Genomic DNA, 24,438 nt, shown 5'->3' on the forward strand with positions numbered 1-24,438 from the left:
GAAAATCTATTGCCAGTCAGTACATGAAGCCTTTCTTTGAAACGATGATGACTAAGCCCCTCTAGATTATATAAATGAACCTGAAGTGGCTCCAAGCGCAGATAGGCTTTTAACAGTCTTGTGCACTGTTAAGTGTTCATATTGCAAATGCAAATATTTAACCTGGCCCTCTGCCACTGCTAGCATCATTCTGCTTGCTTCTAGTTCTGGAGTACTGAGCTTGAGGTTGCACAACTGTATAGCAGCATTAATGGAGCAGCCTCAGCTTAAATCTGGCTGTTCTGTCAATTACAGCGATTTATACCACACAGCGAGAGTATTTCAGTGTGTATGACTTGCACATTTTTTTTTCAAGCGGTGTAATCCTTTTTTTTTTTGTGCTTTCTTCATAACATCTCAGGCCTGTAGAGTTTTCTCCATTGTGTGCAATGGCTGACCAGCAGAGAAAGCCTGTGACGAGCTCAGTGAGTTCTCTTCAGATGCATCACACCGTCTTGAGTCCTGTTCATATAAATTGCTGGGATGTGCTTTTCCCCCTTCTAACTTTTTGCAGATCTACCATCCATGATGCAATGATTAATAGGGGAGGCCTACTCTCTCAGTGTCGGGGTGGTTAGCACTATTGCCTCACAGTCTTAAGGGTATTCATTTTGAATTCAGGCAGGGGTAGCTTCTGCGTGGATGTTGCATGTTCTCACAGTGTAGTTCCCACCTTGTGACCTGTGCTTCCAGGATAGGCTCTGGGATGTCGACCCTCCCCAGGAATAAGCATCTTTCTGCTGATGGATGAATGCCTCATTCTTAAACAGTCCTTGCATTCTGTGCTTTCTATACAGTATATATGCACTGTATGACTTACAAATGTAAAGGCAGTGTTCTGACTTTTCCATGTACCCTCTGCAAAAAGGTTGAATATACATACTCTAATCATATGTGGACATAATGTGCAACAAACCTGCAGTGATTTGTGAACAAGCTAAGCGTGTTTTTTTAAATATTGATACTTGTCATAATCATTATTTTTTTTCTAAATGTAATTACTTAATATATGCTGTATATCGTCTCGATATTTTTTGTTTTCATTTTTGGGAAAAAAAAAACTCAGAAAGCTGTCGTGGTTCATTTTTCCCTGCCTTTCCACTTGAAGAAATCGCCCCCCTAGGGCCTGAATTCCCAGTCCTGGTCCCCTTCTGATTTTCATTGCAGCTGGGCTCCTACCTTGCATGAATCCCTAACTGAACTAGCAAGTTGCTTCTGTAGAATCTGTGAAAGTTTTTGTTTTTCCCCCACTCAGTGGTTGGTGATTTTTAGTTACTTAGGAAACAGAATAGGTCAAAGTTCAATTGAAACCTAAATCTGGTGAACTGTGGGCTGAAATATTTCATTGAATTCTCAGATAGAACAAAAACCAGAAGGTACTGTATGTGGACCTGCCTTGGGATCCCCTGACTATCAGTTTAATTTCATTAACCCTTAACAGAAATGGCCTGCTCTTCTCCCTTACAAAACTGGGGTAATTCAAGAACGAGAATGGTCATGATGTAGCTTGACATTCCTCTTTCTTTATACTTTATAAAACATTTTATATTACATTAGGAGGGCAGTACAAAGAAGGACAACTGATATACCCAGTCAGTGGTGTGAGTGATAAGGCTCTCGGCTTAAAAGCGAGTTAAACCTCTCTCCAGAATCATCTCTGATTTAAAAAAATGGCCACAGTTCAATGCAGAATTACAAACTGAAAGAGTTAGTCATTGGTGTTTGCGCTAATCTGGGGTAAGATAAGCAGACCAGTTCATTCTGCAAAGGCCTCCAGGAGAGAGGAGATCTTCAGAGAATAGTGTCACAGCCCAGCTCCACAGTATCTTCCAAGACAGGACTGTCGTTACACCAATGAGACCCGATTTTCAATAAACAAGCAGAGAAGGGTTGGAACTAAAAGCCAGTTCTTTATTAACAAATAAATGTATATAAAAATAGCCTCTATATTTGAATCAAAGAATTATTTAAACCCCTAGATTTCAGAACAAACTACAAGTGCTCCTCATCTCTATTTCTGTCAAAGATCATGAAAATAAAAATTCACCCTGAACTGTTAAGCACTATACTCCCATTGTTAACAAAACTCTTATATATATATAGATAGATCTGAAGGTACTACATGATTTATGAAGTACAGGCTGAAATGTTTCGGATACAAATACTAGAAAATATTACCATATTTATGTGAACACCTTAGCTGGCATTTCTTCAGAAGAATGAATGAGGTACAATAGATAAGTACAGTTTAGCAATATTTATAAATAGGGAGGTACTTTTAAAAGACCCTTCTTAAAATTGATTGTCATTTTTGAGAAAAGGTTTAACTTTGTATCTGCATCATCCTCTTGCTTCCTAAAATGCAAGATGCAAAGTTCTTTCCTGTCACAGTATTTAATAACACCATTTCACTTCAAACATTTCTTAGAAATCACTTTTTTTAACAGACAAACTCAGTTTTGAGTCCTGTACCACCTAGCCCCCTGACCTTATCCAATATGTCGTAAATCTCCCCCTTTTTAACTTTTGGGATTTTAAGATGGCATAGCTTGGACCCCAGTACAGTTAAGGAAGTACAATTCATCTTTGTTTTTGGCACAATAACTTAATCAAAGTATATATAAAAAATATTGTTTAAGCATCAAGTACAGTATGTTTCCCTTGAAGAAAGGCAGTCACAGGAAGCTTGACACACTGCCTTGGACGGGTTTAACTACATGTAGCTGTAAATGGTTAACTTGGTAATTGAGCATCAACCGCTCCCTACCTTTTACAGATGAAGTACAAGTGACATGTAAAGACAGTGTTCTATTGTAAATAGGTTTTACATGTGCATCAATCTGTTTTGGAGAAAAAAAACAGATTCAGGTCATCAGACAAACAGACCATTTGCCTCTGAGAAATTCCAGCAGGAAAACATTTAAACCAAATTTCAGAATGTGTATCTTTTCTAAGACGTAGATATGATCCTCACTTTAAAAAAAACAACAACAAAAGTTAAGAGGTTAAAGTGGAAATGGATTTCAGCACATCTTTTGTGTCAAGATGGTTCCCGTTACCCACGATAATTTCACTCTGCTCCAAGGTGCACGGCCTCAGCAGCCCGGAGCACTATGTACAGTGCAAGCAGCTTATCTTGAAGGACCTGGTCCCTTGGGGGCTGGTTGGAGAGGTTCTCCCCTTCTTCAGGCTCCTCTTCCACTTCCCAGGAAATGAAGAGCTCCTTGGCCACAGGGACTTCCTCTTTCAAGAGCTGAACATCCACGTCCTTCTGCTCCAGTTTCCTCTCCACCTTTCACACACACACATCACAACCACAGTGGAAACTGACAACTCTTTACTTTATGAGACTTTCTCCTAAGGCACAACTCAACAGATGCTAGCTAGCAGACAGGAGCCGTTATTGAATTGAGTGGTTTCCGTGTAAACAACATTTCTGTTACCAAGGAAACCTGGAGGTTCAAGCACAGCGTTGGCTGTGTAGATTAGCTCATACACAATGATATGTAGTTTATGGGTCAAACCAAAAACGTGTGAAGAAGGAGCAATTAAAGTATTTTTTCCCTAAAGCATATATCAGTAAGCCCAGGATAAGGAAATGTAACTATTAAAGACACCCTTAAGCTTTTGAAAATGTTCTGTTTGTAGCAGTAACAGTTTATGGAGGACATAATTAAAAATGTTACAAATTAAAGGAGGTTATGAAATCCACCTTGCTCATTTGGTAGTTTGGTAGCTACTTGACCTGAGGACCCCATCTCAGCCAGCTTATTTCCCAGTTCCAGAACCCTTTGCACAAATACATGCTTCCTGTTCTCATTTATAAATGCACTTCCACACAGTTTCCACTTGGGTCCCTGGGTCATGTTTCACATGAATTCCGAAAACATCAACTGGATTGGCTTTGACATTCAATGTTTTTTAATACTTGGTTCAGGTTCCGCTGTAAGCCATTAGTCTCGTCTGTTCAAGACTAAAAAGATTGAGTTCTCTTAGCCAGTCAGGGTAGGCCAATGGCCTAATGACAACACTGGGTCATCACAAGGCTGCTTTCCAAAAGGAATTCTGTATGCAGTCACACTAATGTACTGACACCTTGTATGAAATGATAAATGAAGACAGATATAATACAATACAGTCCTTGGCATTAGAGGATGATATTTGAAACAGGCATCATATAGTTCACATGGTCTATAGGACAAGTTTTAGAAGTATTTTTTAAATTTCCAGTTTGATGGTATTATTACAAAACTTTGTAATTCTATGAAAAGGAAAACACTTTCGTACAATTCATAGAAGTTTTCAAATCTTCATGTGACAAAATGTCTCAGAAAAAGACATGGAACTGGAGGATTTCTTATTTGTTTAATTTTGGAATTATGACGATTGCGCCTGTTGTACGATACACCCCCCCATTTCCTCTCACTTTGTAAATCTCGCTTTGCAGTGCTACAAATAAAAAAAAAAACGCTGCTCATTTTTTTCCACAAGGTGGAGATCATCCTTTTCTAAAGAGCAGGTCTCAGTTGCAATGCTGATGTTTCGCTGGGTGAATTAAAAGCTACTTAACACTGCAGGTATTGACTGCTGAGGTGTGCTCTTTGCAGCCTTTTAAGAAAAGTGCTAGACTTCTTAAAATGCTAAATTAAGCAAAGTAAGTGCTCATACTGGCTTTTGCGTTGTTTTATAAGTAAATATGGAAAAAGAAAACACTTGCACCCTCATATACTGTACGTCTGCTACAAACCTCGTGGCTTGTTGAGTCACCTCCTTGATCTCCTCATAATAAGGTTTCTTTCCCTCCATATCTATAACAAACAGGACACAGAACTTTGACACACTTATAGCGGGTCTGAAACCTTTTAGGACTGCTGAATTCTGAGAAGCGCTATTTGCCACACATATACAGCGTTTAAACTGGTTATCTGTATGTCATGGGGCTTCTGGAAAAATGTTTTGCCTGACAAAAAAAAAAAGTTGAAAACCCCTGGGCTTCCAACGCAATGATTGATTCTTTCACTGTGAGAGCATGATAACGAGAGTGGAGTCGTTACAGTGAATTACCAAAGCTGGTAAGGTGTCTCTGCTGTGGTTTACACCTCCTATCAAGTGTGCTCTGCTGCAGTAGGAAACTGTGCAGTTTTTAAAAAATAAATAACATCTTGGCGCGTTCAGCTCCAGCTCAGTCTTAGACACAGTGAAAAAGACAGGAAAACCTGAATCCCAGACAGTGCTATTCTGATATGAAGATGTAACTTCCTTACATAAAACTGTTACCTGAATTTAGCACTTCATCAATATGTACCAAAGTTCGGTAATATGAAAAGAGCAACTAACACTTTTTTGTTCCATTTAATGAAATGAAAGATCTCTGCTCCGAGTCATAATCCCCCAATGAATGCTTTTGTTGCGCTGCACTGCAGCTCATACGGAAATAGATTGGGCAGAGTGTGAGAAATGACTTTCTCAAAAGACGTTTTGCTCAAAGCAAAGCGAATGGTAAAGTCAAAAAGACTGTATACAATCAGTGACAGGCAATCAAACCTAAGGTATAAGCAGTCATTTTGAGGAACGTTTTGGAGATAAAAAGGTCTAATATATTCATGAACCAAACGCTGTGTTTAGCCACAGTATGAGCTCATCTGAAAAGCAAACCAGAGGTAACAAAGGCTAAGAAACACAGTCTTTATGTCTTTTCTTCATCCCACTGTGAAAAGACAGGAAAGGGAGCTGTACTCCTGGCAATGTGTTTGCTTACCAACTGAATCTGCTGCTGGCGAAGATCTTGACTTAGGCTGGTGACATTCAGTACCGTCTGCACATTCAGGTCTGTGAATAAAGACAAGACCGACAATGATTTTCCTTGAAAACCAAACGAGTCTCTTATGCTCAAGTAAAGCACAGGGTAAATGTACATGCATAAGACAAGGTACAGGATGTGAATTGTGTTAAATGTACACCTGAAGGGTTTCCTTCCTGTGGTAATCAGCACATCTACCACTGAAGGTGCCCATCTCTTGAGCAGAGACTGGTGGCTGTGTGTTATTGCACAGGGAATTTGGCTATCAAAAAGGATACAAAAGCATCAGGAGACGAAGTAACACTATGTGCGACCTTACTCATTTTAAGAAAAAGAATGTCACGGGGTAGGCTTTATTTGTTTAAAAAATGACCTTCAAAGGCGTCAACCAGAAGAGCGAGGGCCCTCCGGAGCTCGTGCTCTTGATCCTCGCCGGTCTCTGACTGGAACGGCTCCAGGAACTGCAGCAGCTCCAGGACTGCCTGCTGGGCCTCAGGGCTCAGGCCCTCCACGAGCGAGGGCTCCTCGTCCGCTGCGGTGCGGCCCTCCGCAATCTGAAACGGCCAGCGCAGACGTTTTTGAAAGGAAACCCCGGGCGAAAGGAGTTTGCGTGTGCAATGAAAACATCGGCGTATGGCCACAGGCTTGGCGGCACTGGGCCAGCCGAAGAGGTTAGGGAAGAGGACTGCGGAAGCTGTATGTGACTGAAGAAAGCTGGTGTATCTACCATGTGAAGGAACCAGCAAAGGTTTATTCCATTCCGAAAAGAGAAGAATAGAAACGACTTCTTCAGGTGACACCTGAAGAAAGCTCCACCACCAAAACGTTGTGTTACTTTTCTTCTCTTTTCAGCATGGAAAAAAACCTTTACTTGTTCCTTTACAGCCTACGCGTGCTGACGCAGCTACCTACTTGAACGACATATATACCAGGCGTACACCTATTTGTGTGTACTAATGTACTAAATAAATAGAATAAATAGAAGTTACGGCATCTTCAAAAACGTGGCCGAATACTGATCTGGAGACATTAAAAATTGTGTTTTATTTGTACAGCACTGAAACATGTAACAAAGTGATCACAGATAACATTTTCTGTGAAGACTTCTTATTCATTTTTTTTAAATAAATGACTTAGTGCTAATGCAGCAGTGTGGCTATCTGCGTTTACATTAGCAGCTGAGAATTGTGAGAGGATGGAAATCAAGGGCCTAGATGGATGTATGGCGTGTGACGGGTGAGTGACAATATTGCCATACGACGCCATGGTGACACACGTGATGGAACAGTGGGTGACACAACCCCATCAAAACGTCAGTTATTTTAATAAACGGCTTTAGTTCTTGCATCCAACACCTCCATTACTGCTTGAAAGACAGAAAAACGAACTGGTTTTAGTTTGTATTTTTTCCTCAACGTGTTATGTCAACAAGCGAATTGTAACAGTAACTCGTGACGCTTACTTAGTGTGTCTTACACTGACTACACTTATCTATAATCAGTTACTGAGCTTTTCAAGCAACTTAGAAAACAGCAAGGCTCCAACGCGGTGAAAAAAGTGGAACTTTAAAAAATAATAATTCTGGGGAGAATATAATCTTCAGCCTGATGCCATTAGCTTGACCTCTGTTCCTGTACAAAAAGGATCTTAAAACAGCATCAATTGCTTCACAGTCCTCAACCCTTCTAAGAACAGGTCAGCAGGCTCTTGGCTTACTGACTATCTTCTTCTCATGACCAGGTCGCTATACCAGTTTCAACCACAGATAAAAAAAAACACTAAAGAAACAGCAGTTCTTAACCTTTTCCTAAGTGCGGCCCCCCCTCTGGACGAGTGAAAAAGTGCGCAAAAAAAAAACACAGTTCCACATCAAATGAAAAATAAAACGACAGTAGGAAAAAAAATACTCACTCAATGAGATGGCTGCGCTTGTATAAAGGCAGAGAGGACTGTTAGGTCATTCATTGCTTCACAGGGGATTTGTTGGGCTGAGGTAAGGACGCAAATCTTTGTCTTCCCTAAGACGGGCTCTGCATTTGTTCTTCATGTACGTTAGTACTGAAAAGCCCAACTCACAAAGACAAGATAATGTGAATGGGTGATTTACTTTCAAAGCCATGTTACTCAGGCCTTCATATTTGCCTTGCACTGAGATCCCAAAGTCAGCCAGTAAAAGAGAGTGGGCTTTCTGTGAACAGCTGCTTTGGAGCCAAGTCAGTTGTGAGATCAGTCAATGATTCTTCAAAGTGAAGCAATAATCCTTTGTCAGCTGTCTCCGAATATGAATTTCTGATCCACCTGCCTGCAGTAGGGACCACCATGTGTTGAGGACAATACGTGCAAACTCAGTCCATTCAGATGAGCTCTGATAATTGTCTTCAAATCAGCTTTTGGCCCACTGTTCTCACATAAAAACTCCTCCAGGAACGGGAAGGCCTCAAAGTTGTCATTGACGACGCGCGTTTACCAAAACGTGAGTTTTCTGATCCACCCCAGAATTTCGTCGGAAAGATTAAACAGCGTAGTATTTTTCTCTGAAGTGTCACATTCAAGCCATTCAGCCAAACAAAAACGTCTGTGCCAATTAGGCTAAGTAGCAATCCATTTCGTCATAAGCTGTTTAATGAGTGATTTATTTATCAATTTGTATTGAGCCACCAGGTTAAGAACCGCAGCACTACAGTAATCCCCCTACACACCTGCTCTAATGCATTAAGTCACTCCAGGCTCCTGATGTTTGTACAGAACTGACTGTATCATTAGGTGTGCTCACCATGTACTCCAGCACACCCAGGGCATCGCTGTAGGCCAATAGTTTGGTCAGCAGGGTCCAGATCATGGCACTGCCTTTACTGTCCAGGACTGTCAGCTCCCTGAAGCACTTGTCAATGTCAGCCTTCACCTCCTGGAAAGCTGAGCAGGAACCAGAAACAAACCGATTAAGGCAGGTCTGTACAGGGGCGGCACAAGATACTGCAACCCATTTTTTTTTTTACCAGAGTGTGATCATCGGACACCAAACCCGAAGGTGAATGACAAAAAGGTACAGTCATTAAACAGTGTGGATTCCTACAAGGAAGTCCGTTCAAGGCACATAGAGTCCAGGCAGCCTGAGGCCAATCACACCACTTCCCCAGCTGATTCTTTGGGACTTCTCAGAAAATGAATTCATGAGATACTTAAACCACTGAGTTACTACCATCTAAATAAAAAAAGATGAGCCTCTTCTTGTTTGTAACCTCTTATATTTTATATAAAATATTTTATATTTGATGTCTTTCCCTCTGATTTGCAAGGAAACATACATCAGTGAGAGGAATGTTTCACAGAAAGGAGATGACAAACTTCATTCACCACCAAAGTGACATCATGTGCCCCTTGTCAGATTAAGTAGAGACATTCCTTTCTCAGTGAATCAAGGAGGTAGCTAAAAATTATTATTAATACGATTATTAATTACTTTCTACTTGGCCAGAGTAGAATTTAGGCAGCATGCAGAGGTTAATACACCTGCTCTTATGAAATTCATCTTGAAATGACGAAGTCATAGGATGACAACACCTCCTACTGCACAGCATCCCTGGTCACTATACTGCGGCACTGTTAATACCAGAAGGGAGAGCACCCCCTACTGGTCCATCATCAATAATGGTCATGTTTATTACACCATGTAAACAATAATATTTATCTACATCACATACAGTAGAAATCTGGTAAAATCTGGTAGAAGAGTCCCATCCCACTACTGACCGAGCCCTGCATACCGTAGCTAACCATCTGAAAATGATCTGACAGGATCATGAAATTACTACTGTACATCTTCCAGGACACTTTTAACATCCATTTTTTTTAAGTAAAGGTTAATACATGCAGGTGAATGTTAATAAATGTGTGTCTCTCAGGAGTTAGTCACAATGCACCTATTTACCTGTGCCATGGATCTGTGTCTCAGATGCAGCTATTCCTGAAAAACAAGTTTTCACAATTTAATGTCAGTATGTCAGAGTATTGTCATAAAAGAAGAAGTTCCTCACAACTGTCCTGAATTCCATACATGTAGAACTTTGCATAGATAGGAATGCAATGATCGCAATTTTGCCATTAAATACCTCTAAATAAGCTTCTTTCAGTAAAGACTCAATTAGTATGCAGAAGATCAAAGAATAAAGATCACAAAGATCATTATAATATGTTCTTCCAGTAATACATCTGATATCAAAACAGTACAGTTATTTTTATAGTTCTTAAACTTAAAATGTTTGTGATGTCCACTAAAGAAAAAGTTTTAATTATTTTTACTGCACATCATACATTTAGTGTCAGTAGAAAGCCTACTAAATTTTCAATGTTCAAAATGGGATGAATACTGACAATAACACAGATTGCATTTGGATCAGTCATAATGTTGTCAGTGCAGTGGGAGGGTATGAAAATTATGAACATAGATGCAGAAAAAAATTGGACCCAGGATAGTGCCTTGTGGGACTCCCCTACTGGAAAGAATTAGTGAAACAAACATAAGATTTATAGACCGTTTGTAATTTTGAAAACGAGCAATGGAGTTTACATCAAGACCAAAGCTGTACATGTTCCAAAGATCTGAGTGATATTTAGTATTATAGTTATAAAGGCAGCGCCATGACTGACCTTTGTCGAGAGCTGTTATATTGTTAATCAGTTTTAAGTTTGCTTTAACACACCCATGCCCAGAACCAACACCAAACTACACATACAGTAATTAACTGGTCAGCAGTTGTGAGATTTATCTAAATTGTTGAGATTTTGGAGAAACATATCAAGGACCAGTTGGTTTAATGCAAACACCAGAAATAAAACTAAATAAGACAGAGACGGAGTTCATCAAGGAACACGTTACCGTCAGAGATAAATGTTTTCTTTCTGGTTGGACTCGATACAGCACCTGCAACGGAAAAAAATTAAAAACCTGTCGATCGAAGGGCAGAGCTATAGTGCTCTCTGTTCTTTGAGTTAAGGGTACATGAGTTCTTTGGTACTTTCAATCCACTCTGTTCACGCTAATCATAAAAAAAATAAATATGGGCAATCCCCCGTTATCTAAATTCTTCTTCCTTTTTGTTTTTAAAAGGTAAATTGAATTTTGTCATTAAAGGTATTTTAGGGGAATCTGGCAGGATGAGTCTTGGTTACAACGAAGGCAACCATGACAACATTACAGTCCTAGTTTTTGAAATGCTATTCACCACTGTTAATTTACTGGCAGTTTTTGCAAAAAAAACCCATAAAAAACAACTCTAGTGGCATTCAGTAGCTACTAAATTGGCTTGCTGAAAAAAACATGAGATAGTTAATTGTTTTGTTTCCAAGGAAAGATGCAGGTGTAAGCATGGTTATGAGTGTTTCATGTTATGACCTTATCCATCATGTGTGTGAAGTACTACACTTCCTGGTTAAGCACATAGATTAATACAGTAGAAAACTGTAAGAAAACTGCAGCGGCACAAAACAAAACTTTTTTGCTGACTGAAAACAGCTCCTTGCTGGGGGGGGGGGTCATTATAATTGGAACATTTCAAAATGAATGTTCGTACTCTTGAGACTCATTCAAGTAATGTAACATTTAAATGAATTTAAATTTTGCTTTCGATTTATGAGGACTTCCATTATCACCAAGCCTTAGTAACTGATGGTTTCCTGTGGGGTGTTTTGTACTTGTCGCTGCAGTGTTTCAGAAAGCTAGCCGATGGACTGACTGGTATCAGGAAAGAAAATTATTCTCTATGACGCCAGGCTGCAATTTGTTATATTTCACCAATTCATCAGGATGAGACTCATTTGTGTCAATCATTACTTAGTCTAGAATTCTAGTAGGCAGTTTGAAACACATTTTGCCTATATTATAGTGTGCAGCAAAAATAAAGTCACATTTCGTTCTCGTCTGCAAGAGGGTTTCTCTGGCAAAAAGACTTCGAGTTCAAACTCACCCACTTTGCCATCCCCCCGAAGGCTCAGCTCATAGACCTTGAACGCCAGTATGGTGCCCTCCTGGACCAGCATCTCCCATTTGTTACTGTTCACCATGTTAGCCTGCATCTGGAACAGAAACACCACGGCTCACCCTGGCTGCCAATAACTTGAGAGGGCAATCAGTCCCTATTGAATAGGCTCGGGTTTGGAAACGGGCCTTTCAAACCCTGTATCGTCAATATCGGCTCAACCTGAATTCTACGAAAGGTATCAACAATGGGACAGGCAAGGTAGAAATATTATTTAATCACAACTCTGCACAACGGTGGAATTATCAAAATGCCTTCTAACTTTCAAACAGTGTCGTCTTCCCAGAGTTTTGGTTCAAGGAGTTTTAACTGAAACAGGCCCGTTAATAGCATTCGGCCAATCTTTCCACATGAAGAACTGGAAAGCTGCGGCAAACTCTCATTCACAAAATAAGAATCTCATTCACAAAATAAGAATGGGTCAGGAAACTATTGGGCCACTCTTTAAAAATGAAAGTTTTTTAAGTGCTTTTAACAGTGAATAAGAGGTTTACAGCATGCCCATCTAAAGATTTAAAAAAAAAATAATATTAAAAAAACGTTGAGTCACTCAAATTCATATGTCTGTTCAACAATTGTCTCCTTTCGTGTGTAACCTTTCTAATGTTATGAAGCAGCTCAGTGTCAATCTTTGAGCAAACAAAAGTACCAGCGAGATCTAAATTCTGCGGTGGAATGCCTACCCCACGGCGGTCTAGATCAGAGATCCCAATCCTCATCAAGAGGCCCAGTGTGTCTACAGGATTTCAGTCCAGCTGGGCTCATCGACTCTTATAGTACCGGCTCATCATTGACTTTGTAGACCAGCAGCTTGCCCCTTGCTGCTTCTTTTAAAAAACCCTGCAGCCACACCAGGCCTCCAAGATCGGGAATGGGGACTCCTGTTCTCGATGTTAGTGCTAGAATGCAGAGCTTCATACCTCAGTCACTGGCACAACTGGCGCCATGCTCAGTTTTAAGTACCCACGTCTGGAGCAGGATTGCTTGATTAACAGCTGGCTCTTTGCTCGGACAGACGAGATGATCACACCCAAACCATGCGCCCTTTCTCTGCTCAGTTTCTGCACCAGCCAGTGGGACATGTCGATCTTCCTGCAAGAGGCCGTAGATCAAGCCCAGGAAAAAGAGCACATCCTTAGTGCTCCAATCCCATTTGACATCCACTGCAGCAGGCAAAGAACATCTGTCCGTGCCAGCAGAATTTGCCTTTTACAGTCCCTCCTGTAGGACCTGTAACTCGCCTGCCCAGAGGACCTAATCTTTGCGGCTGTGAATTTCCAGAGAACGTTTCACTGTTGAATTTATAAGGCTGTAATTTCTAATACAGACTGTATTTTTTCTGATAAGGCTGTAGTATTTTGTTGTGGTAAGAGGACCAATATGGAACAGAATATTCTGAATGTGGACGCTTTAAATTCCACAATTTTACTATTTACAAAATGATTCTGCTAACAGGAAAGCATGGGAAAAAAAATTCAGCATCTTACTGGAGGCATTAAAGAATCTACAGTCTGTCACAAAATCCACTGCCTCTCTTGGATATTTACACTGCTGTGTTTCGCTGCCATTTTCCTGAAGCTACATAGTGTGACTTCCACAGTGCACGGACTCACGCGTTTTGCAGCTCCTTCATCAACTTGTTGAAATCCATGTCCATCACCTCCACGCAGAAGGACCCCAGATTGGTGGTGTGGTCCAGTGACACCTTGCTGTCCACCTCCACCTGGCTGGCGGTAACCTGTCCAGACAGGCTGCTATTCCCCTCGCTTGATTTGGTCAGTGTGATGGTCAACGTACTGTTGAGTCCTGCAAACAGAAAGTGCAGGGCTGGGAGAGAACAGCACACTCCAGGAACCACAAGTCTTCTGCTTTTCATTCAGAAACAGACTGTATTGCCTTAAATTATTGAACTCTTCACTGATCTATTTCCTTAATTACACATTTTTTTATCGAATGGATTTGCCCATTTTTCTATATGTGGACCCTTGCAATTTGGATAACAATCAATTGTCCCACACCATGGCTACTACAATCCCTGCACTGCTAGGGGGACAGTGGGAAAGAGAGAATCTGTGCTTCTCTCTTCTGGATCTGTGAAAATCTGTGGAGTGGCTTACCATTCGTCTGATTGGAAGAGTGACAGGACTCTCAACTCTTAATGACAAAAATGCATCTCCCAAGCCAAGGATGATCATTTAAATATGGCGGGGCTCATGCTAGTGCCTCTTGAGGAAACATGCTATTTCCATACCTGTATCAGGCCTGGACAGAAATGTGCCATTTAGGTGCTTCCTGAGTGATAAAGAAACACATTAGGGCTTACAGTCCCTGGTTTGAAAAGGAAACGTCTCATTAAAGGGGAACTGCAGTCCCAATTTCTCAGACCAGTAGTTAAATGTCGGTAGCAAAATAAATGAATTCACAGTATTGCAAAATTTTACAAATTCCAAACTAAGCACAAAATTATGAACATTGCGAAAGTACTGTACGGCGTCCATGCTGTCGCAATCCTCTGTTCTCGCCAGAGACAACAACAGGAGTTCCCACAAGTTTTGACGTAAGCAGGTGCCCTTCTTGCTCACTAGTCACCGGCGGATGTGGCTAAGGATCTGCGCCTGTGACTGGAAGGTTGCCGGTTCAAATCCCGTGGCCGGCAGAGGAATCCTACTCCATTGGGCCCCAGAGCAAGGCCCTTAACCCCAACTGCTCCAGGGGTGCTGTACAATGGCTGACCCTGCGCTCTGACCCCAAGTTTCTCTCCCTGTCTGTGTCTCCATGGAGAAAAGCTGGGGTATGCGAAAAGATGAATTCCTAATGCAAGAAATTGTATAGGGCTAATAAAGGAACATTATTATTATTATTATTATTATTATTAATAACTAATTTAATGAAGTGAACGAGCAAATAAGTACAGGTTGTGCAGCAGACATTTCACCACATGAATGTTCCAACATGATCAGCATGCAGAGTTAACAAGTAGTATTTGTCAGCAAAACCATCTCAAAGTCGAGGGCAATAGTTGTACTGGATTAAAAGAGATGTATTCACGAGATTGCTGGTTCACAATGTAATGTGGCCGCTTCACGTCACAGGAAGTTTTGTTGCCTCTTTCTGAATGGAAGACGATGATGGCAATATGGCACTGCGCATACATTAAAACAACTGGGGCTGCCCGGACAAGGGCACAGAGTTCCCACAGCACCAGGTTTGTGGGTCCAGCAGCTGAACAAGGGAGCAACCCCTATCTTGTAGCAAAAACAATCCTCATGGGCTTTCGTGCCCTAGAGAATCCATGTTTTAGGTAAAAGCTGCTTCTGTCCTCCTTACAGTGCCTTAGGCCTTCTGCTGGCAACGTAGGGTTGACAGTGTGAGCAACAAATGGATATTACGGTTTACCTCCTGAGCTTGAAACAGAAGTGTAGAATGACACTTTTGCAAATTCAAAATAGTATGAGTTCTTGTCAGGCATAGTCCTCCTTGGTATAATCAAACCAGAAACACAAACAGTACCCAAACAGAGAAAAGCAGAAAACCAAACAAAACCACAACGAACACTGTAAGGCATATGTCCTTGTGCAGTTGTCTTTTTTAATAAGGATAATAAATAATAATAGTAGCCCCCACTTGGATGATGCTACAGCAGCCAAATGGTGCCAGTACAGTCACCACACACCAGCTCTCAGTGGGGAGGAGAACAGAGTGATGAAGCCAGTTCAGAGATGGGGATTATTAGGAGGCCATGACTGGTAAAGGCCAGTGGGAAATCTGGCCAAGACATTGGATTACCTTTTTCGACAAATGCCCTGGGATTTTTAATTACCATGGAGATTTAGGATCTCAGTTTTACGTCTCTTCCGAAGGATGGAGCCTTATTTACAGTATAGTCCCCGTCACTATATGGGCTTTAGGACCCACACAGACTGCAGGGTGAGCGCCCCCTACTGGCCCCGCAACCTTAGTTTTTCCCAGGAGGTCTCCGATCCAGGTACTGACCAGGGTCAGACCTGCTGATCTTCAGTGGGTTGCCGGTTGTGAGCTGCAGGGTGATAAAGCGGTTTGTGGCTGTGGTGAAATGCTTACCAGCATCAACATTGTCCCCTTGCTCCAGAATATCCTTCAGCTCCACACAGGTGGGGAGGTATTTGTTGGGTCTCCACGGGAAGAATGGCACCACTTTCCTGACCACACGCAGGTTCTGGAACTGCGAGGAGCTGGCAATACTCCTCATGGGCACCAGGCTCCCAGTTGGGTCCAGCTCCTTGGTCATGAATTGAGTGGCCTGGTGAAACATCCCTCCCGCCTGCAATTCAAGCAGCAAAGACTCGTGTCGGAAAGTTCTCCAGTCCTCTCTCCAAGCGCCAGAGCTTGTTTCCAAGTATCTAAACTTCTCCCTTCTGAACGGCTAACACTGGAGCCCTGTCGCCTCTTTCAGTGTCCAATACTTTCAATCAAAAGAAATGATTTAAGAAATGAAAATGACACTCTGAGGTCTCACTCACACGCCAGGGTTGACGTGAATACTGGTCCGTATACTTAAGGAAGCGATAAGACTCACACCGCAGAGCAATTTGGTTCACCTTTTACAAGCTGCATAACCTGAGTCAAAGGTGCCGGATACTTCCCACTTTTATTTTCATTTTAAGATGCTGAGGCTTACCAATTTATACTGGTTTTCTGCTTGATGAGGATGTGACCTTTCAGCTTTTAAAACTTCGAATTGGTCAAAGTGCTATGCAAGGGGAGCCTGACCAGAGTTTTGTATAGAAATGGCAGATTTGCAACCGCCTGGAACCAGGGGTGATCATTGCTATCGGAGCTGGTTCTACGGCACAATAAAATCTTGTGGGTACTGATGGTACCACTTAGTCCCACTTGTTTTGTTAGTAACCTACTGCAGGTGCACATGCCTGGTGTCACCTAGTTTCCTAGAGTATTAAGGGTGTATTATAAATTGCATTCTATTGCACTCAAACACTAAAAAGGTAGTTTTGACAGGTGGTGTAATGTTTAACGCAGTGCTATAGTGTTAGTATTGGAAGTGCTGTGAGTTGTGACCCAAAGGGATCTCAAGACCAGGACTTGTGTCTTATTGCTATTTGTGTCTGAGGTGTGCTGGAGACTCCAGCTGCTCGACAGGCACCATACCTGGTTGAAGTTCAAGTTGGGAGCTATCTCGTCACAAAATGTGGCACGGAGTCAGAGCCACTGACCGCTGTTACAATGTCCAGCAGGAAGTGCTTGAGGAAAAGGCGAAAGGACTGTTATTTGAATGAGCTGCACCTTAGAAGGAGGTTTTTTTTTAAAAAAAAAAGTTAAAAACATTAAAACATCCAAAGTTAAACACATTAAAACACAGACATTACAAAAGAGTAATTTCTAGATGTTGGAAATCAAAGATGAATTCATTTATTCCAGAGTTGGGTAAATTCAGAGAAACCTGCTTTCCTATTTCCTGTTTTTTTATTGTTACTTGTTTCATTTTGAGTCCTTTTTGGAAAAGGTCTGTGCTCCTCTTTAGTTTTCGTTACAATTCAATAATAGTAACTTTTTTTGACCAGGCTGAATTACCAGCCACAATTTAGAGACCCTGCAGAAACTAACATTTTGTATTGCACTAGAGGTTTTAATCCCCTTGAGCTGTGAAGTCTTTTTTCACCCGTCCTGGAAAGTGTGCATAAGAGCAACCAGAGAAATTCCTGGTCAAAGGAAGGTCATACATACTGTAAGTTAAAGGAAAATATTTTTTTAAGTGCGGAATACAGGATTTAAGGTATTACAAATCTTCTAGTTAAGGCTAACACCAGTCCCATTTGCAAGAAATGTAATTGCATTTAGGCATTAAATGGGAGCATGAGACCACCAGTAATAATTTATAGATGATGCATTTAGCACAAAAATAACTTATTAACAAAACTGTAATAGAGCAGGATTTTAACAATTTAGGACCATGTATATTTAAATAATACCCCAGAACCAGTGGCCATATTTTGTAATACAATGTTCAAACTATAACAGTGGAATATTAATACTATTTTTTAAAACTGAACCATAACAACAGCAACAGTTCTCAGAAGTCATTTCACACGCTTAAAGAAAAACAGCTTTCTGGCATGACTGATCGTTAAATAAGAATAAACGTCTAAAGCTGAAGAACAACAGAACTACAACAAACTTACATTTAGGGCAAATTGTGTTTTTCTATAACAGGTCCCTATACAATACTATATTGTATATTGACATATTGATATCACTACATATCTATGACCATCGCGCATTAAGTTTTGAACTTTTTTAAATTACCCTTTGAACAACTACCGAAAGTAAAATCACGCCTAATAGAATATCCACATGCGAACGGATGTTCACATTTCTAAAAGCCGAGCAAAGGAAATAAATTCCTAAATCACCCACAATATGCAATTATATTGGCTAATATAATTATCAATAATAGCATCAGGAATGTTATAGGCTAAAGGCAACAGGCAAGCGAAACACCGAAAAACAGAGAAGGGTAAGTACAGTAGGTAACATTAACCGATCAAACTTGAACTCGCATGTTGGAAAAGGAAAGAAATTACCTTCAGTCCCGAGTTTAGTAAATTCAGAGAAGCCTATTGCACTTTAATAAAAAGTGCAAAACGCGATTTATCTTCATGTAAATACTGCCGTGTTGAATGCGAAAGAAGGGGAAAAAACTTAAAGATCACCGCCCATCAAGGCTGTAATTTCCTGGACTAAATTGAGCTCACAGGAAATATCCTCCCCGCTGGTTAAAGAACCAGTAACTCTCAGTGTGACAGACGAAGATTCATAAAGGACATTGTTATCAAAGTATAGTTACATGAAATAACATTACCCCTCCCGTATACAATAAAGAAGTGCTTCGCATCCTTCAAAATTAATAATCACAGTTTTGAGCTGGAGGGAGTTTTTTTTTTACAGTATGTGCTTTCAGATTACTCTGTGAGTTTCAAAACTGAATTGTTACCCTCTGGACCTCAGGAGAAGGGGAAAAAATCGCTGTCCTTTCAGACTCTCTCTTCGTGGTAAATCGATCAAATATCAGGATCTAATTATCAAGATCAGAAACAATGGTAAGCTGGTTAGAAGTGGATGCTTCATGTTTTGCATATCGAAGTTACCGGAGTGGTGCCTTTGAAGTCACGGTTTTCCCTGTTCAACGCGCGCAGCCGCGGCCTGTCTAACGAGTGTTGTTGCCTAATTATTTTGATTTTCACAGTTAATAAAGTGATTTCATAGATACATGGATAAAGAGCTACAGTGACACAGAAACACGATGTGTTTTGTCTTCCTCATTCTGTAACTCAGAGTTTATTTAAACACAAGCACTTCACATATTCTTTCAAATATGTGTTTATTGTTTCAAGTATAAGAAAGTTTGGAGATTGTCAATTACATGTTATTCAAATGAGGCATTCACATCATATGGCTTTGGACATTAAATGTACACGCAATTGTTTGATAATGTAGTTTTAACTGTCTAAACAACACAGTATGCAGTAGCTGAGCAGGACAGAGTCTCTCATAAAACTATCAATAGAGAATATCATCCAAGCTAGCTGATTACTTCTTGTCACCATGCTAAATACATCGGGAGCATTGCTCAATCACATTACTGCAGACCACGCAATACATTTCAGGCTTTTGTATGGTGTTTTAGTCTGATTAAGAAATTACTGGAGCATCACAACAGAACTCACAAATTAGCCTTAGTGCAAAGAAATGTAGTAACGTCTACTCATTTCACTTAGTATGGCGTGGATAAGGACTTCTGGCCCTCAGGAAATTCTACTCCCGGCCTCCACCATTCACAACCCCCTTGTAATAACACACCACGTGGATTAAATCTTTATGTATCTTGAAGTTTCAATCAAGCGTAGGTGAGCTTACACTTGTAACACTTTAAAGAAGGACAGCGAAACCAGACCTGGAAGACACAACTGCTTTTATGGAAGTATATTTGTCAGGAGTGTATTTTTACCAGAAAGGATTAATCAGGGGAGAAGGATGAAGGGCTGATAGCATTAACATGAAAGAGAAAAGCTCACTGGAATCTGTAGTCTTGACATTCTCCAAGATTCTTTTAACCTCAAAATACCTCAAAACTACAAGCTGTTTTAAGATTTCTAAGTCAAATGCTATCGTCTTGACTGAATTTAAGTATTATTTGAAAGTGTCTTACCAGAAATATATGTTTTTGGATATCAAATGACACATATTTATAAAAGAAAAGGGCAATTAATTTTACTAAGCTGAAGTGAGCAACTGCAACCAAGTCCCTAGCGTCTTCTAAGTACCACAGTAAAATATCCAGTTCTACAAACTTAAAACTTCCCTCAGCCTTAATCAATGTTTCTACACAACAAAACGTCTTAGTGGTTAACTGGATGGAGATATACTGTACAACACAGCTGTTTTTTGATGATGTGTGGATATTATTTGTACCCCTCAAAAACAACAAAAATGGGTCATCATTTTGTCACTGTTTCCCAAATAATGATTTTTCAGTTTAGAAATTACCAAACATCCTGAGGCTAGTCACAATGATTAGAACTGAGTTACAAGAGAAGAGGAGAGAGATAGAGGAGTTATTATTTGATAATTGTGTTAACTAGCCAGAGCTCTGCTGTGACAGCTGAAACGCTGTTCCAGCGTTTAACCATGTTTTATTGGACTCTTCCTCTCCACATGTACTGTATTGACAGGGTTTTAAAAAAACTACTGGATATCATGGGCAAAGGAAAACTGCATCTTATATCGATTTCATGTGCTACAAGTGATCTGTTCTTCGTTCTTTGGCTTGTGCTAAAAATATAAAAAACACGGACACCCAAATCCCACAACGCAACAAGGGCGGTCCATCCAATCCAAATCTTTTGTAAAACTGAAGCCTGTCTGTGAAACCTCCACCGTGCTCGTGTCATCTATACTTTCAAAAACAATATTCATCTTCTCAATGCTACAAACCTTCTAGGCAGTGATCGAGATATACTGTATATCTGTAAGAAGGGGGCCAGCACTGGGTTTAGTGGAGAAAACAGTGCTTGAATTAAGGGAGAGCAGGTGTCAACACTACTGATAAGATATCATTCCCCTTTTAAAAACAACATTTTTTCCTCATGGCTACTACATTTCATGGGAATACCTCTTTCTTCCAGGCCAGTGCTTTGTTTTGATGAGGAATAATAATACTTTTTTAGACCTTTACAACTCGTGTACCAGATGGGGGGGATTACTAATGTCTACCTAGGAGGAGGGGTGGGGTTCCCTCATGAAGTATTTGGCCTTGAAGGAATCATCATATAAGGGTGGGGTACAGTCTGTGACAGGGCCTTGAATGAATCTTCTGCATTGGAAGGAGAAAAAGAAGTAGGATATTTCTTCCCTCTGGGGAACTGTTTTGTTAAATGGGGGGTGGTAGCTTTGTACTTCTTTTAACAAGAAGAACTAATCTATTTTACAACTTGAACAAAGGGAAGAGCATTCGCTTCCACCTCATGTCTCACACCTCAATTCAAGGACTGTTTCCAACACACATACGGCTCATGACACATGAAACAGATTGGCTGTTTCAGCTTTACACTGCGCACTCAGTCTGACAGAAGAGGTAGAGGGCTGAGTAAGGAATTTTTGTTGACTGAGCAGAGAGCTTTTTGGCTCCTTCTGACTGTCAACATCTCCATCATCCTGCAGTTCCAGGAACGACGGAGCACCAGAGTAAATACATACTTTTATAAATACATAAATTAATACATATATAGTCCAAGCAAATCTCATTTGAACTCTAAAATGAGACTGAGCAATAAAGGAACATGTTATTTTGTTTTTTCTTTTCCTAATCTTGTGTGATCAGACATGGTTATAGCAGAAGTCACTGAGTAGTCCTGGCAGAACAAAAAGAAACCCATCCTGTGCTTTCCGCCCAGCTGGACCGGCTCCAGCGCGAGATCAGAGAGCAGTCAGTGTCCTGAACAGCTGGGTCAGGCAGAAGACCCTGGCGGTGAGGGCTGTGCACTGTCGGGCTAGTAGCTTGATGGCCAGGTCTTGGCAGCTTTTCCGACCACAGGCCTTCTCTGCAGCCCGGACAAACTCTGCGTAGGTGCCGACAATCTCCCGCAGGCTAGCCAGGACCTCAGCGTGCCGTTTCTGACATCGGACGCAGTTTGTAAACCAGAGGCAGACGGTGGCCAGCTGGACCAGAGTCTGGAAGCTGTCCGAGACAGCCAGGAGCATCTCTTCCGGGCTCTGTCCCACCCGGATCGCTTGCTGACAGCTGGACATCAGCTTCCGAGACTCGGCGTAGAGGAGTTGCTTGTTCTCCGAGAACTGCACAGCGCAGGTCTCTTTGTGATGCTGGCCCCGGCTCTCGGGGTTCTTCTGCAGGACCTGGAGTAGCTCGGAGATGTCCTCTTGAAGCAGACAGAAGCCCCATGGTGGCTCATATCTCTTGTTCCTCAGTTGGTTCAGTGTGTCTCCCAGGCTGTCGGACAGGTAGCAGTCCACGCTGAGCTCGTTATCCAAGGGAGAAAGCAGGGGGCTGAGCTCGGGGGAACAGAACCCCCGGGAGGAGGGAGGCACAGTCAGAGGCCCCTGTGTCTGGCAGGAAAACTCATAGACGGTCAGCTCATCGTCAAAGCTGTTTGCTGCCCCACTGAAGCAGTTTGCATATACTGTCTGGCACCCACATACTTCCACTGGGCTCTTTGGTATATTTCTCAAAGAAATGCATTCAGAGGTTCCTGAGATGCAATCTGATGCCAAGTTTCCTGGGCAAGGACTAGGCTGCTGAGAACTGCAGGGTCTTAAAATGTCACCCCGGCTTTCCTCTGTTTGGCTATAGTGGGTCTGTACTGACTGATCCTCCATTTTCCCCATATGTGTAAATGGGCTGTGTATCTCTGTTCTTGCCTGAATCAGATCTGTAAGAGGGGATGCAAGGCAGACAGCTCCAGCTTCACCAATGTCATGAAAGAAGTCATTGAGCAGTTGTCCGTTTTCACAAATTCCTGACTGTGCCACTGCGTCAGAGCTGCCCCTAGTGAGAGTCACAGTGTTGCTGATGGCTTCCTGAGATCTTGATAGATAACGAGGCAGTCTTTGGATTTTGCCTCTTAGAGTCGACGTGGACAGCCGGCTCACCACACTGGTCACGCTGCCGAAGCCGAGGCTCAGTTCTCTGGGGTTGATGCCCGTCTCTCCACTTGCCCTCTCCAACTCAACGTGCCAAAGACATTCGTGGCTCAGAGAGATGCCTTTCCTAATGGCTGCAGAAGTGTTCAGACTTGGAGCCACCTGGCACAGTTCTTCAGTAAAACTGGTAGGTTCTTCTTCGAGCTGATTGTCATCTTCTGTGCTGGGAGTGTAAAGCAGTTGTGGGATTGGTCTAAACCCTACTAAGGCCAGTGTGAGCCCTCCACTCCCAACTGGGCTGTATCCTGCAGCCTGTTCTGTAGCAGGTGGGACTGCTCTTGGGTCTATATTTTGGTCATCTCCTTTTCCTTCTTCCATTGGGCGGTTATCTTCAAAGATTTGCCCCTCGCAGGAGGTGACGCCAAGGGGTCTCGCCTCTCCATTGGCCTCAGCAAGGAACATGTGATGCACCAAAGGCTTCTCCCCGCCCTTGGAGTCGCAGCCAGTGTCCTCGGCCCTGTAGCTCTCCTTGCCCTCGGGGTCACTCCTGCAGCGGATGGCCATGATGGGCGACACCATGATCAGGGATTCCGTGACCGATTTGGTCTCCATGGTGTCCGGCTCCATCTCCATGAGGTTTGAGGACAGCTTCTTGCCCTGGGCCACTGGCGGGGGCTGGCGGCCGACAAGGGTCTTTGTCTCCAGGAGGGCGGGCTCCCCCTCGGTGTTGCGCAGGGAGGAGATAGTGGGGGATGGGTGTCTGTGAGGCGACAGTAGCTCCTTCTCGAAGCAGCACAGCTGGTCATCGTCCTGAGGCCCAGGGAAGGACACCTGGGAGGTGTAGTCCGTTTCAACAAAGGAACGCCGCTTGCGGGATCTTTTGCTAAAGGGCGCAGCCTCCCGTTCCTGTTCCGTCTCCACAACGTTGACCTCAATCTCACTCACGCTCCATGTTCGTGTCGAAGAGCTTCCCGCTGCAGCGTTATCTGTTAAGAAGGGAAAAGTGAAAATGAGGAGCGTGCAGTTTGTCCTTTTTAGCGGCAGAGCTTCTTGTTCCAATGTTTAAACCCCATAGGACTACAAAGTGAATCACGTAATGTCGGTCACCAGTGATTAACAGTCTGTATCTGTACACTGAACGTAAAAAAGCTGATTTTAAAAACACAGGTTGTTTTAGATCGCCCAAAATAATAAATGTCATTTTTCCTGATCTGTTTTCAGTAAAGTTAGTCATTATAAGATCCATAGCATAAGAGTAAGACACATTTTACATTTTTAAGATCTTAAAACAAAAATACATATGAAGTAATGAAAGAATTCTAGTATCATTCGGCAGCATTAAAAACCCACTTGTGAGAATTACTCCGAAAACCCGCGGGGAACAGTGGGGAGGATGAGTATACAGTACATGAT

The 24,438-nt window shown here is 41.9% G+C and overlaps 2 protein-coding genes across 4 annotated transcripts in view; both read right to left on the reverse strand.

Moving 5' to 3' along the window:
- Positions 1-1,929: 1,929 nt before the first annotated feature.
- LOC148677696 (gasdermin-A2-like) lies at positions 1,930-18,617 on the reverse strand. 2 transcript variants are annotated; one of them, XM_088624085.1, is made up of 13 exons: positions 18,453-18,617; positions 17,020-17,111; positions 15,955-16,174; positions 13,488-13,680; positions 12,795-12,966; positions 11,803-11,911; positions 10,716-10,760; positions 9,768-9,803; positions 8,613-8,752; positions 6,213-6,393; positions 5,798-5,868; positions 4,787-4,847; positions 3,196-3,331 (listed from the first exon to the last, which is right to left on the reverse strand). In XM_088624085.1, the coding sequence occupies exons 3-12, from the start codon at positions 16,163-16,165 to the stop codon at positions 4,803-4,805; spliced, it is 1,203 nt and encodes a 400-aa protein (XP_088480211.1). In that variant the 5' UTR covers positions 16,166-16,174; positions 17,020-17,111; positions 18,453-18,617; the 3' UTR covers positions 3,196-3,331; positions 4,787-4,802. The 2 variants fall into 2 exon arrangements, with proteins under 2 accessions (XP_088480201.1, XP_088480211.1); XM_088624075.1 differs by lacking the exon at positions 4,787-4,847 and having other exon boundaries at positions 1,930-3,331; positions 18,453-18,615.
- Positions 18,618-19,230: 613 nt separating this feature from the next.
- The window catches only part of frmpd1a (FERM and PDZ domain containing 1a), a 57,794-nt gene continuing 52,586 nt past the window's right edge, over positions 19,231-24,438 (reverse strand). For both annotated transcript variants that reach the window (XM_088624048.1, XM_088624058.1), the window contains one exon: positions 19,231-24,011. In XM_088624048.1, coding sequence (XP_088480174.1) covers positions 21,844-24,011 — 2,168 coding nt within the window. In that variant the 3' untranslated portion in view covers positions 19,231-21,843. The remainder of the gene's footprint in view (positions 24,012-24,438) is intronic.

The sequence above is a fragment of the Lepisosteus platostomus genome, chromosome 1 (genome assembly GCF_059453375.1).
Source record: "Lepisosteus platostomus isolate fLepPlt1 chromosome 1, fLepPlt1.hap1, whole genome shotgun sequence".
Classification (NCBI taxonomy): Eukaryota; Metazoa; Chordata; class Actinopteri; order Semionotiformes; family Lepisosteidae; genus Lepisosteus; species Lepisosteus platostomus.

What these genes read in the sequence shown, in the direction of transcription:
- LOC148677696 (XM_088624075.1), bottom strand. Translation starts at nt 16,165, where the DNA reads ATGTTTCACCAGGCCACTCAATTCATGACCAAGGAGCTGGACCCAACT. An exon ending in GACACAGATCCATGGCACAG is followed by an intron (nt 8,753 to 9,767) that starts GTAAATAGGTGC and finishes GTTCCTGCTCAG; the next exon opens with CTTTCCAGGAGGTGAAGGCT. An exon ending in TGGGTGTGCTGGAGTACATG is followed by an intron (nt 6,394 to 8,612) that starts GTGAGCACACCT and finishes TGGCCGTTTCAG; the next exon opens with ATTGCGGAGGGCCGCACCGC.